A 12824-nucleotide genomic window follows, 5' to 3' on the forward strand; every position below is an offset into this window, starting at 1 on the left:
TCCTATACTGTACCAGTGTGGTAGTACCCATTCTAGAAAACCTAGCTAGGAATAAAAATCAAGGCTACATGTTGTGCACTGGTAGGTGACCTCTAAACACACCTAAGTACATTAAAAGTTAGAAATACTACTGCATTTCATTCAATGTGGAGTGAAGTGAGTTCTTGTGCATCTTAAGGGAAATGAAATCTGTAATCAACAGAGCTATAATCCTGATTTCATTGGCTTATGTCATTCACTGTGGTTTAAAATTACTGCCAGTAACATTGGCATAGAGTTACTCTGAGGCCTAAAGTAGTTACTGCAGAACATATTAGAAGCAACCTCTGCCCAAGGAAATATGCTTCATATTCCTGTCACTGGTGAGTTTCCCATTGTTTGGCTTTATTGTTGCTTGTGAATTTGGTCTTTCATCATTTGCTTCCTGTCCCTTTTGTACATTGTGTGTTTTCGAGATGAAGCTGTTAGTTTAACTCATTCTCAGGTGGTGAGTGCCCCTCCTTTTGATGTCTAATAATATCTCTCTCATTATTGTAAAAACAAACTCAAAAAAATTTATTTTTTTAATTTGCTCTTAGGCAGTTGACTTAGTTGCTTGTAGTCTGAGTTTATTTTAGAATGTCTTAAAGTCACTTTGTGGTGTTTTTTAAGTTCTAAATCAGTGGCCACAAATCTGTTACAGCTCCTATCCTAGTTCACTTATATGCTTCTTGCCTTTTACTGACAGTAGTGACTTACACACTGGATAGACCATTTCTTGCTAGCATTCGTCTACTCTTCTTTTCTCTACTTGTTCACTACATTCAGGTTGTGACTCCTATACATAGAAATGAGTTAAAATACAGTTGAATACTTAGTATGCTGAAAGGATTTGATACTAATATCATATGATACAGAAGAATGCAAAGTAAAAAGGCAAACACATCTGTATGTGAATTGATATAGACGGTAGATACCTGTGATTAAGCTAACTACCCACTGGATGTCACTATTGTTCCACAGAAATTCATCTAAGGGAATATTTATCTAGAGTTGAGTGGCTGACAGCAAAGACCATTAGCTCACAGCCAACTGAAAATTTCTAATTGTGTTTGCAGTAATATTGTACATTTATGTTCATTTTGCAATTGAATTTTATATCAAGGTTCACTATTTCATAATAATAATAAAAAAAGAGCATTGCCAAACCTTAAGCTGTGATGGCTGTGTAAGTGCAGATAGTGAGTAATGAAAACATACCAGCCAGTAGAGAAGCTTGCATTCATTATACTCAAGCTACTTGTTCTCATTATTCTCTTACTCTGCAGTTGCTGGAGGTAATCTCAACACAGTGAATGAACATTATCAGTCTCCTTGAATTTGCTTAGTACATTAGTTATTTTCTTTTTCCAAAGATCTGCATTCTGTGTGGTTTATTATTCTGAAATACCACTTGAATATTGCAGGAGCTAGGTCATTTAGTTAAGAAGCCTAGTAGTCCACTGGCTAGGAGGATATCTTGGTGTGAGGAGGCTGGATTATATTCCCAGTACTCAACTGGCATGTTGCCAGGAAGTTGCCTTAAATCTGTCATCTACATTTGCCATCTTCTGTCTGTCTTCTCAAACGTCCCTTCTAAACATTTAATATACGAGGTTGTTGGAAGGTGTTTATACAGTGGCTAGCAGAGGAAGTGTGACTTCTTTTTAAGATTTTTGGGGTGCTACAACTACAAATGGAACAGTCTTGTTTGGTGATTCCACCTAACGTTTATCTCCATGTTGTTTAAATAAATGTAGACTGCAAAACCAAAGAAAATGAAAACAGGCATGGAAGAGTACTGTACGTTGTCTGTGACTTGAAAAGCCCTGGTCTTTGAATGGTAGCCCCAGAACACCATACTTGGCCCAGGAAAAGGAACAGAAGTTCATTAGAAAAAAACAAAACAAAACCCAAAAGCTTCAAAATGCATTGTTGCTCTCCTAAACTTGGAATATGTAGGCAGCATTAGATCCATTAAGGGATCGCCAGGTTATCAGAGGCACTGAATCACAGCTCCTCCCTCAAGTTGGTGCCTACAGCACTCGTATGAAGGCTTAGGGGTTTGTAAGAGCCATCATATCATAGTTGTTGCACATCCTCTGAGGATTCCTTGGCATCACCCCAGCAAGGTTTTAACAGTTTTGTGGGAGCGTGGCACCAAAATATCCAAAACCCAAGACAAATTGGGATCGGAATTCTAGATACCTGCTACCCAAACTGGAGAGAAGCAAAAGAGAAATTTCTTCTCTGGAATGTTTGAGGCTTTAAAACTTAATTTCTATTCTGGAAAGGGGCAGCCTTGCACAGGGACTGAAAGTTGCTCAGCTAAGACCTGGTCACTTCCTACAAATTTGTGACTCTGGAGGCCTAGCCACCCAAACCAAGTCACTTCCCTAGTGCTTAATTTGGCAGTGGTGGGTCTAAGTTTAGCTTAGTTCATATGGTCTTTACACAGGTGAAAGTATGGGTTTTATAATGTGTTTTAACATGCTGTGAAGCTGGTTTAAAATGTTCTAAGCCATAGGGTCTAGAGGGGGTTTAACAACTCTGCTCACAGGCCTCAGGCTGTGCAAGAAGATTCAAAGAGTTACACTGGGCATCTTATTTTGTGTCATCAGACAATGGTTTCATTCTCAATGACTATCGCAGCAATTACACGTTCATCTGTGCTCGGTATGTGTTTGGAAATTCCTGAAAAGTGAATCTATAGTTTTTCATGCAATAAATGAATTAGTTGATCTGAGCATGTCTGTGCTTGAATATAGACATGCTGGATTTTCCTTATTATTTTTGTTATCCATCTGTGCTTAATGACACACTGGCCTTGCTTTATTTTTCAGGCCCACCATTAAATATTTTTTTCAAAGGGAGCTAGTGATTATTTTACAGGCATTCCTTTCTGTAAAAGGTTATGGATTGGTTCTTTCTGAGTATTGTTATGGTTAGAACAAGTCATTAAAGAAACATAAAAGCAAACATGTAAAGTCAAACTCAGTTATATACAACTCATTGACAATCACACTCCATTTAGAATTTTTGCTGTTTGAAAATATTCAATGCACCTTCTAAAACTTCTTAATTAATAGTATGACATTGCTTTCTGATGGCAGTTAGCATTCCCAAAACTAAATAGCAAAATTTCTTATATTTCTTTTATATATATATACACACAGGTGCCTGTTTGTATAGGTATATATGAATGTATGTGTGTTTTGGGCCAAATCTTTGTTGTTTTGGCTGTGCCTAATATTAGTCACCACTGCAGACATTAAAGCCCGTAGAAGTACAGAGATGGTTCTTAACATGAAGTTTACAGCAAACTCTAATCCTTCTGTACAGAGATAACCAAGACCTTCTGGTAGAAAACTGAATCACATAATAGCTAAGATAATTCAATGTGTACTGACTTTTTAATGGCAACTTTCAAGGTACAACTCAGGTTAAAAATCACAGCCTGCTCAGTGCTGCTGAAGCGTCTCAAGCACTTGCATTATTAAATAATTGTGTGGGATCCTCTTTGTACTCAGTAAAACAGGGTCTCAGTGTTGCAGCGTTCAGTATAGTCTCAAGTTTCTAGTCTTGGATATTTCCTCACTACAGTCCTTGAAAACGAGAATGGTTTCAGTATATGAAAATAAACAAAACAAACCAAAATCTCTTCAAGTGGTTAGTTCTTTTTAAGACATGCTTTCTAGCTTTGTTTTCATTGTATCTAACGTGTTTCAAGGTGATTAGCTGTGATTAGGTTTTTTCCAGTAAAAATTCAGGAGAGCATTCTGCTAAGGTTTTGCTTTTTCTAATCTGCTGCAGTGAAACTGCTCTGTAGAAACATTCCCTCCCAAGTGATTGAAGTAGTGCAGTTTACTAAGCCAAATCAAGTCACAAAATAGAGATAATTAAATTACTGGCTTGCTGCTGTACTATTTCAAGAATGACACCCTTCCACCCCTCCCACCCAACCCCCCCCCAAGCCCCCCACCCCCGATAGTCAGAATAGGAGGTATGATTTATTTGGAAACGTGGGGGGGGTATTATATTCTTCTGCAACCAACAACAATACATGACTTTGGGAAGGGGAGGGCAGGGAGTCGCCGGCTTACAAATCTGTATTTTGTCCAGAACCGCTGATGAATGATTACGCATTAAAAATTAGTTATCTGTGAATTCTTGTAATGTCATTAGGGTTTTGCTAAGAGAGAAAAATAATTTGTCAGATTTCTTTAAGGATTTTTGGATGCGCTTTTCTCAGATCAGTGAGTAACCAGTTTTCTCTGAAAGCTTTTTGCAGTTGTAGTATTTCTAAAATGTAAACTGTTTGGCTTTGAAGTAATGAAGCTTTATTTAGTTATTAGAGGGACAGTGTGCAAAACACGTCACAGAACCCTGAGAAGCTCAGCACAGCAAATAAAAAGAAATAGAAGAAAATGACAGATTTAATGGTTTCCTCAGCTACATTAATGTCTTTGACAGTCTTGAAAAGAGAATTTCTAATGAGCGCTGAAACAAATGTGTGCAGGAAGTGGTCTTGCTTTTGCTGCTGCACATTTGATTTCCTCTAATTGCATCAATAAGGAATTTCTGCTTCTCATTTAATGAATGCCTTTTGACTACTTTCTGAAAGGCAACTGGATGTAAGGGATAAACACTGGCACCTTTTGTATGAAGTCACATAAACAGGTTTCAATTAATAGTTATCAGCCCTAGAAACACTGTATTATAAGGCAGTACAGTAAATCCCATTGTACTTTTTTATTTTAAAATTTTTATTATGCCTAGATTTCCCTCTGCTTTGCTTTTGGTGTGATACCTCATGCCCTAAGACAGTGCTTTAACTCCCCACTGGCTTTTTATTATATCTTGTGTTGGGGAGAAACCAGGCATGCTTTCACAGCTGTTCCTGCACCACCTCTCTCCCCAGACAGCTCAGAATTTATGTGATGCTACAGTACCTCGATCCTTAGTTTGTTCTTAGTTCAAAAAGTGAGTTTCAGAGCAGGGGCTGGGGTTAGGTTGGGGGGGTAGGGGGAGAGGTGAGTTTGATGTGTTTTTTTTTAAAATTTATTTATTGTTGTAATTTTTCTCCCTAAACAGAGTCACAGTCGCTGCAGGTGCAGTGGATTACTTATGAAAGAAGTTTTCTATTTAAAAACAAGAGAGACTTTAATGAAATCAGTAGAGGGTTTGTACAATAGGTATTGTATTAAACCAGAGCTCAGGCTTCACATTGATTGCGGTATTTAAATTTCAATGAGTTGATTATGTATGAGAGTAAAATGACCAGTATTATGAATGTACAAAAAAGTGACATGGAAGAGCTGTGCCAGAAAAGTGAGAAAAACGTTCCCTTTATAGTCCCTAGAGTTCAATAAAGCACCACTATTTCCCAGCTTTTAAAAGCTCTTTTATCACAATGGTTCATACCTCACATTCCCTGGAGCCTGATTTGTTATACGTGCAGGGTCCTGTTCCATTCAGCAGCATCTCACTGGTTTCAGTGTTGGTAGGTTTGTAATCTACATAAAATTCCTGTGTGCTTGGAGTCATTTGCTTCAGTGACTGTCTTTTCTTTTTCCTGTGCCTTCGCATGAGAGAGCGCTGCTGCAGCTGCTTCATACTGGCTGGGTAACGCTTCCATGACACATAGATTACCAGCAGGATCACAAGCACAGACAAGAAAAGGGCCACGCTGCCTGCTATGATTTTATGGAAGGAGATGTGTTCTGTGTCGTGCTCGGGTTCGGAGCTCGATTCAGTGGCTCCAATAGTTGGGGGCAGAGGGGGCTTGCTGTCATGTTTAGGCCTGGTGAGTTTTGGTTTAAACGTTGGCTTTGGGAGAGCTCGTGCTAATTCAAACCTTTCCGTGGTACTTTTGCTACAGATGCTGTAATTTTTCACTGCATCAATAACATTCACCCCTTGCAGCTCTTTGGGGCTGGCACAAATAATTGTATTTTCCCTCAGCCCTTTAAAACTTTTAAGCCAGTTTACCAGAGAGCAAATGTTTCTGCTGCATTCCCATATATTCCCGGCAAGGCTGATGTCATTGAGGGATATCCAAGAATCCAAAATTTCTTGACCAATAAATGTGAGCTTGTTTGAATCCAGGTTGAGGCGCTGTAAATTGGGCACACACTGAAAAACACTAGGTCCACTGAAAGCTTCTATTTCATTGCCAGATAAATCAAGTCTTTGTAACGAGCTCCAGGTCCAGGACATAGTTTGTCCTATCACACTGATTTTATTCCACTGTAAATAAAGGTTTTGAAGGCTGACTAGCCTTGGAAAAAGTGCCAGGTTGAGCTTAGAAAATTGATTGTGCTCCAGATGAAGCTCTTTCAGTCTGATCATGCCTGCAAAGACATTCCTTGCTAAACTTCGGATGCGATTATAACCCAGGTCCAACAGTTCAAGGTTCCTACAATCTTGAAATATTCGAACAGGGATGGTTCTTAGGGAATTGGACCGCAAATGTAAACTCAGCAGCTTCCTTAAGCCCCTGAACTGTTCAGATCCCAGAGACTGCAGCTGATTGTATGACAGATCCAAATTCCGGAGATTTGTCACTGGTCTGAAGGTATTATTAAGAAAATAGGAGATTCTGTTGGAACTCAAGATCAACTCTTTTAGTCTGCGTATTCCATTGAAAGCATTTTCGTCAATATTGCTGATGTGGTTATGGTCTAAATAGAGCCAGGTGAGTTGATTAAGACCTTTAAATTGATTGTATTTTAGTTTTTGGAGGCTGTTATATCGAAGGGACAAACCTAAACAACCAGCAGATATACTTGAGGGAATCTCCTGCAATTTCTGAGATTCACAATATACCATTTTGCCTTCACACCTACAGCCCTTAGGGCATCCTCGTTCAGCAGAAGAAAGCATTGTCAGTAATACAGTAGGGGCTATTACCAGAGCTACAGCTGATCCGCTCAGTAGCCTAATTACATTGAAACCTGGAAATAAAAACAACTTAGAAAAGTTATCCCCCCACACATCAGTCATTTCTTTCAATCATGCTAAAATCTTTTATTTCAACAATCATTTAAAAATCCCTAGCTTGACTCAACTACTTGCCACATTGTTTTATTTACTCAGATTGTTTTAAAGAATGCCTTTATATAAATACTGAGAAACAGTTGGGTAAAGGTGTAATCCCTAAGCAATTTAACTGTAATAACAAATCACATCAAGGTAAGTCTATGGAGTAACTAAAGCACAGGCTATGCAGTGGCTATGAACTATATATTAAAAAAATAACATGAAAAACATACCCATCCTTTGTGTTGTTCAAAGGTCGTCCTTAGGTCTTTTGTTTTTTGCTTAGTGTGCCACAAGCATGGCAGCCCCTGTCAGCTGCACTGTAGTGAGTCAGGGCTCGCTGACACCCAGGAAGAAAAATTGGACCCCTTGGGAGATGGACCGATTTTGGAACATTATTCTTTGCCAGCCATGCAGAACACTCCAAGAATAAATCAATCCCAACACAGCATTCGCAGCAAAATGTCAAAGTCTTCCTAGGTAATAGGATCTTCATGGATATTACGTTTTTGCATCTTTACAGTTTGGAACCTGGCTTTTAAAATTTCCCTTTATAGTAAAGCATGTTAGATTCCTCCAAGCACCATTTAGCTATCTGAACTCACACATCTGTATTCCATAGCACAGCAGTTCCGTTACTTAGTACCCGATCCGGCTAGGAAGCTGCTTTGTAGCATAGAAGGTAGAATAAGCCCGTACAATGAACAAGCTCTGCTCACTTCTGCATACTGTCATTCTGAAAGCTCCGTCCGACTGTTGCTTTGGTTTCGGTGAATGCAGTCTTATGTAAAGCTGCCCCCAGTGGCGAAGAATATTACGGGCATGTGCAGAAATGTCTTCCTTTTATCTTGCAAATGAGTAAGCTCTGCTGGGAAAAGAGTGATTGTTCTGAGTGACTAATAGGAGCGGAATGGTCAGCTTCGGTGTGAACTAGTGAGGTGTGCTGAAACAGCCAAATCCTCTTAGTCTCTTTTGCTGTTTGTGAAAGCTCTTTTGCATCCTTGAACTTAATAGCTCAGCATGCGCTGCTGAGACTTTTGTCTGAAGGGCTAACATGAAATTTGTAGGACATAGATACAAATTTTCGGTCTGAAGGGTTTGGTGGTGTGGTGTTTTTTTTTTCCTTACTGCATTAGACATGTGTTCACATGACCTTTTTGCAATAACTCACTATTTTTGAGTGAAGCATCGGCCCCCTCAGTGTGTCTCCTACCAAGCATTTCAGTGGGGACACTATATTTTACAACATGAAAAATGTTTTGGAGCTGACATTTTGCCTTTTTGCTTTTTTCTTCTCTGTTAAAAGGCACAGTGCCAGGAGGTTAGAAGAGAATATTGTGCTCATTTATTTCCCAACTTGCTGTCGCTTCGTTCCACAACACTAGCACTTCAAGCACAGGCTTCCATAACCCTTACAGCATAGGGACTAAGCAACTTGGTGTAGTACCTTAATCAGGTGAGTTGTTTTTACTGTAACTTATGACACGGGCAGTGTTTCATGTGAAGGTGCAATATGCAGAGTTTTTGTAGATGTGTGACTCTGGACAGTCCTCTTATATCACATAAAGAGCCTTTTTCTCTTTCATTGCTCTTCCCTCCTTTCCTGTGTGCTCTAGAGAAAAGACACATCCTCTTATCTGGGCAGAGCAAAGGTAAGATGGCATTACAGCAAATGCACCATGCTGGCAGTCTTCCTTCACCAGGAAATGTGTGATCAGAGGTGATGGTGGGGAAGTGTAAAACCATGGCTCTTTGTTGTGCAAGAATAGGCTGGAGCCTAAAGAGAAGCGTGCTTCTTGTTAAAAGAGGAGTGCAGATTACAGTCCCTCAAATGCAACCAGACAGCTCTGAGAACTGCCTTTCCTTTCTGAGGCAGAATCCTTACCCCCTGGAATAACGTGCTTTGACTTTTCCCTTATTATTTACTGCTGTGAGCACAGAAGAACTTAAAATGAGGTGAAACCTGAATTTTTCCATGCATTAAAATGCCAGCATTGCCTAGTACTTAGTCTGTGAATGACTTCAGGCTTAAAGTAATCCTGCTAGTATTAATGCACCTACGTATAGTCCTCAAAAGTCTTTCACATCAGGGGTCAGAAATACATACCTGCATCAAGGCACATCGTGTGAAAATTCTCCCATTTGGGTCAGATTTGTGGAGAGGGAAAGGGTTAATTCCTCCATTAATCTCTGTCACCTTCACCATCTCCCATTCCCTACTACAGCTTGTTTCTGGCTCTTAAATCTGATGTGTAGGGTGGAGGAGCCAGCGACAAACTGCAGACCACACTGGGAACTATGATAGTCTGGGGATCAGTTCTGCTGACAGGGGTGTCACGTGCCAGTCCTGGTGTGCCTGGTGTAGGTTTTCCTTCACTGCCTTGGGGGCTCTCTGTACTTGATGGAGCAGGATTGGCAGCTTCGGAAGACAGTTCAGACCTTCAGTAAGCCAATTTGCCTCTTGGAACTGCCGCTCTTTCTCCGTTGACAGTAGAGGATGCCTGTGACAAGTAAATGCTTCATTGAAATGGCTCAGTTATGTTCCTAAACTTAGATGGCATGAAATTAGTTGTAAGTCTTCACCTGGTTCAAACACAGCATGCAAAGCTTCGGGTAACATCCAAATTCTGTATCCTGAAGCGCTAGTGCTACTTAGCATACCAGCTCAGCCTGAGCCTTCTCCCCAGACTTTGCCTGTTCTCTGGCTTCTCCTCTTTTGTCTTCTCTCCCTGCTTCATCTTCATTGTGGCGTTAACAAGTAACTTCTCTGCCACCATGAGTCAGCAGAGCTTCAGTAGCTTTTCCAGGGTTTTAATAATTGCCAATATACTGGACAAATAAGAGGGAACAGCCACTCTTTTACTATGAGTTATCTTCATTTTTCTGAAAGGGGTGAGACATCAAGAGATGAACAGAGAGAGCATCAAATCTATGTTAATGGATTGCCAAATTCAATTTTCTTTACTGAGATCCTTTTTGAATTACACAAGCAGGAAAAGTGCCAGTGTCTGATAAACAGTTTTTAAAAATTACATTTCTATATCTTCATACAGCTGAATGGGTTCTTTTCAAATTGTGGAAATAAAGCTGCTCCCAATATGAAACATTTCATACAAAATTTCAGACTAGTCTGGGCATATTGTAAACTATGAAAAACAGAGAATTAAGTTAAAACTGCATTTGAGATAAAGAGATAACCTGTGTAAGTGGTTTAACCTTTGCCTTGTATCGACAACACCTTATATATCTGTGCAACCCTGTTGCATTGCTGTTTAACTCGTGTAGCCAGGAAGAAAGAACTCAAGGCCAAACTGGTTAACTTCTCTTATGGATAAGGTAGGTTTCGTTAGAATGAATACCACAACCCCTGAGTGCTTAAAATCCAGGAGTTTGTTGAAGGCTTGGTGTGAATTTAGCTTGTACTCCATGTGAATTTGTGTGTATTCATTCTGCAGGGTAGTTGCTGTAGTCGCAGGGCTTTTTAAGTTCACCTCTGTGCCATTCCTAGGCAGCCCTGCCTCCTGTCCTGGCACAGCAGCTCCCAGTCTGGAGCAGGAGGTAAAAACTGAAAGTAACACAGGTCTCAATGCCGTTACGCTGACGGAATATTAGTGCTCAGAAACAGTGTTACTCCGTCTCTTCTGCCTAAGAAGAGAGCATTTTACATAGTTCTGCAAAGACAAATACTCTTAAGAGAGATATTTCATTTATTTGTGTACTCTCACACACGGGCTGTGATTTGGGGTTTTAGCCTTAGATGTAAACTGAGGTGCCACAGAACCTGGGAAGCTTATTAGTTTTGAATTGTATGCCTCCGTGATCACTCTGATTTCCCCCTCAGAAAAAGCCCAGAAAAACAAAATGACATACATCAGCAAATACATTGACAAATGTGTTACTAAATATGTCTTCACATTCATACAGATGAATAGCGATGTGTTGGGTGGATGAACACATTTTCTTCATCAGCACGACAGGCATATTAAATTCAAAGTTGTTTGGAAATGGTGCACTATCCCAAGGTTTTTGGGCCAGATTTTTTTCTTGGTACTAAACTTTCAATAGGTTTTCTGCTTGGAAATTGTTCTAGATAGATTCGCTACTGTCTGATTTTGCAGTAATTTCCTTTAATTTCATGTTTGGTTTTGGTTTTGTTTATGTAGCTAAATTCTAGTATACTCTCCTCTTCCGTGCATTCTGGCTGTGGTCTCTGTACCTAGCTGCAAATTCCCTGTGGAAAACTTAACATGAACTGCAGCTGGTCTAGGGGAGGGTGAGTCAAAAGATTACGTTCACTGTGAAACACTATTCCTCCACAGAACTGGTTTGGAATTGAAACCTTCTGTAGAGGAAAGGGGAAACGGCAAATCCTGCATTTTTCAGGGTTATGAGAAGGCACCCGTACCAACCAGGTACATTTGTTTGCTAAGCACATTTGAAAAGGAGGGGTGACACAATTATCAGGCTCCAGCAGTTTGGGATGTGGGAGGCAGGGAAGAGAGGTGTACTTCTCAAAGCATAAGGAACCAGCAGTTACCAGGTGCTAGCAGGATTCCAGGTAAATCAGCAGTTAAAAGCCCTCCCCTGTTCTGTCACTTGCTTCTCATCAGCCTTCCTCAGGACGTTTCATGCTTGCCTTTTAAAATGCAGTTCTTGTTTAACGATGTTGTTACAAAAGAAGAACTTATTTTTAAAAAGTTTCCATTTCTGTTACTCCCATAAGAAATCCATTCAGAAAATCAGTATAATCCTTTCTAGCCACAGTGCATTATGGTCTTAAAGCACAAACTTCAGAATTTAGGCTTTTGGATACAGCATTTTTCTGTTCACAGATAGAGCTCCTGGGTCTAGGAGTGCCTTTATGTGTGTAATTGCATGTCCCTTTGGGAACTATAGTTAACAAGTGCTGCACTGTGTTCTTTTTGGGTTTATGAAGTGGCAATGTATGTCTTTCCCTTGACTTTATTTCACTATAAAGAAACTAGGAGTCAGCTGGGTTAGCAATATTAGCTTGTTCTAAATGGTACTGTAGTGTACTATCTCTGTATCATTAAGAGTAGATAAGTCTAATAAAATGTGTTTGCAGTTTTTGAGCCAGTGATTAAATGAACCTGCTGTTCCATGAGGATCAGATTAGAGCTGGGGGAGTATAACTCCCAGTATAAATATCAGAGCGTGGGAAGACAGAGGGAAACTCAGGATGCAGAATTTGCCAAAGGCAGATGTAAGGAAAGGGAAGTGTGGGAAAGCCAGGTTCAGGGAACATGCAGGCAAGGGAAGGTGAGGCAACAGAAGATGCTCTGAAGAAACAGGGAGAGAGGACTAAGAGTAGGGAGGGTCTTATCCCAGCAGTGTGTCAGTAGTGACCTAGAGCACCATGGTGGTAAGTGATAGATGGGGGAGGTGGGTAAATGAAAATATCCCCGTGCTCTCCTGCTAGGAACAATTAGCTTTGCAAGGCCTCCCTGGCCTCTGTGAGGGTGAAAGGATCCCATGTTGTAAATTCTGTGATAAGCTGAAGGAACATCTGAAGCTGAATAGGAGCCATGCCCCCTCTCTAGGAGTCGGTAACCTCCGTAACATCTGATTGCTTGTAGAGGGCATCAGGGACACATCTGTCAGTTTGTGTATACCCGGAGGATCTCCTCAGTGCCGTGGGTCACAGGGCAACACAGGCTATCACTTCCCTTATGCACAGTTACACGCTGTTGAATAATGAAGGTTTTCCAGCTGTACAGTTTTGTTTAAATCTGTGCATTGTGGAT

General features: G+C 40.3%; 2 protein-coding genes across 8 annotated transcripts in view; one reads left to right on the forward strand and one right to left on the reverse strand.

Annotated features, from left to right (window-relative positions):
• The window catches only part of LRRTM3 (leucine rich repeat transmembrane neuronal 3), an 89464-nt gene extending 81663 nt beyond the window's left edge, over nucleotides 1-7801 (reverse strand). Inside the window, exons 1-2 of one of the 2 annotated variants that reach the window (XM_064464732.1) lie at nucleotides 7293-7801; nucleotides 5443-6974 (exon numbers count right to left, since the gene is read on the reverse strand). In XM_064464732.1, coding sequence (XP_064320802.1) covers nucleotides 5443-6974; nucleotides 7293-7296 — 1536 coding nt within the window. In that variant the 5' untranslated portion in view covers nucleotides 7297-7801. Of the gene's footprint in view, nucleotides 1-5442 lie in introns of both variants that reach the window. The other variant, XM_064464731.1, reaches the window with a different exon arrangement.
• The window catches only part of CTNNA3 (catenin alpha 3), a 556373-nt gene that overhangs the window by 251874 nt on the left and 291675 nt on the right, over nucleotides 1-12824 (forward strand). The window contains exon 1 of one of the 6 annotated variants that reach the window (XM_064464729.1): nucleotides 10359-10395. The exons of the other annotated variants lie outside the window; for them this stretch is intronic. Coding sequence (XP_064320799.1) covers nucleotides 10387-10395 — 9 coding nt within the window. The 5' untranslated portion in view covers nucleotides 10359-10386. Of the gene's footprint in view, nucleotides 1-10358; nucleotides 10396-12824 lie in introns of those variants that run through there. 6 annotated transcript variants of the gene reach the window in all.

This window comes from Phalacrocorax carbo, chromosome 13, assembly GCF_963921805.1.
Source record: "Phalacrocorax carbo chromosome 13, bPhaCar2.1, whole genome shotgun sequence".
Classification (NCBI taxonomy): Eukaryota; Metazoa; Chordata; class Aves; order Suliformes; family Phalacrocoracidae; genus Phalacrocorax; species Phalacrocorax carbo.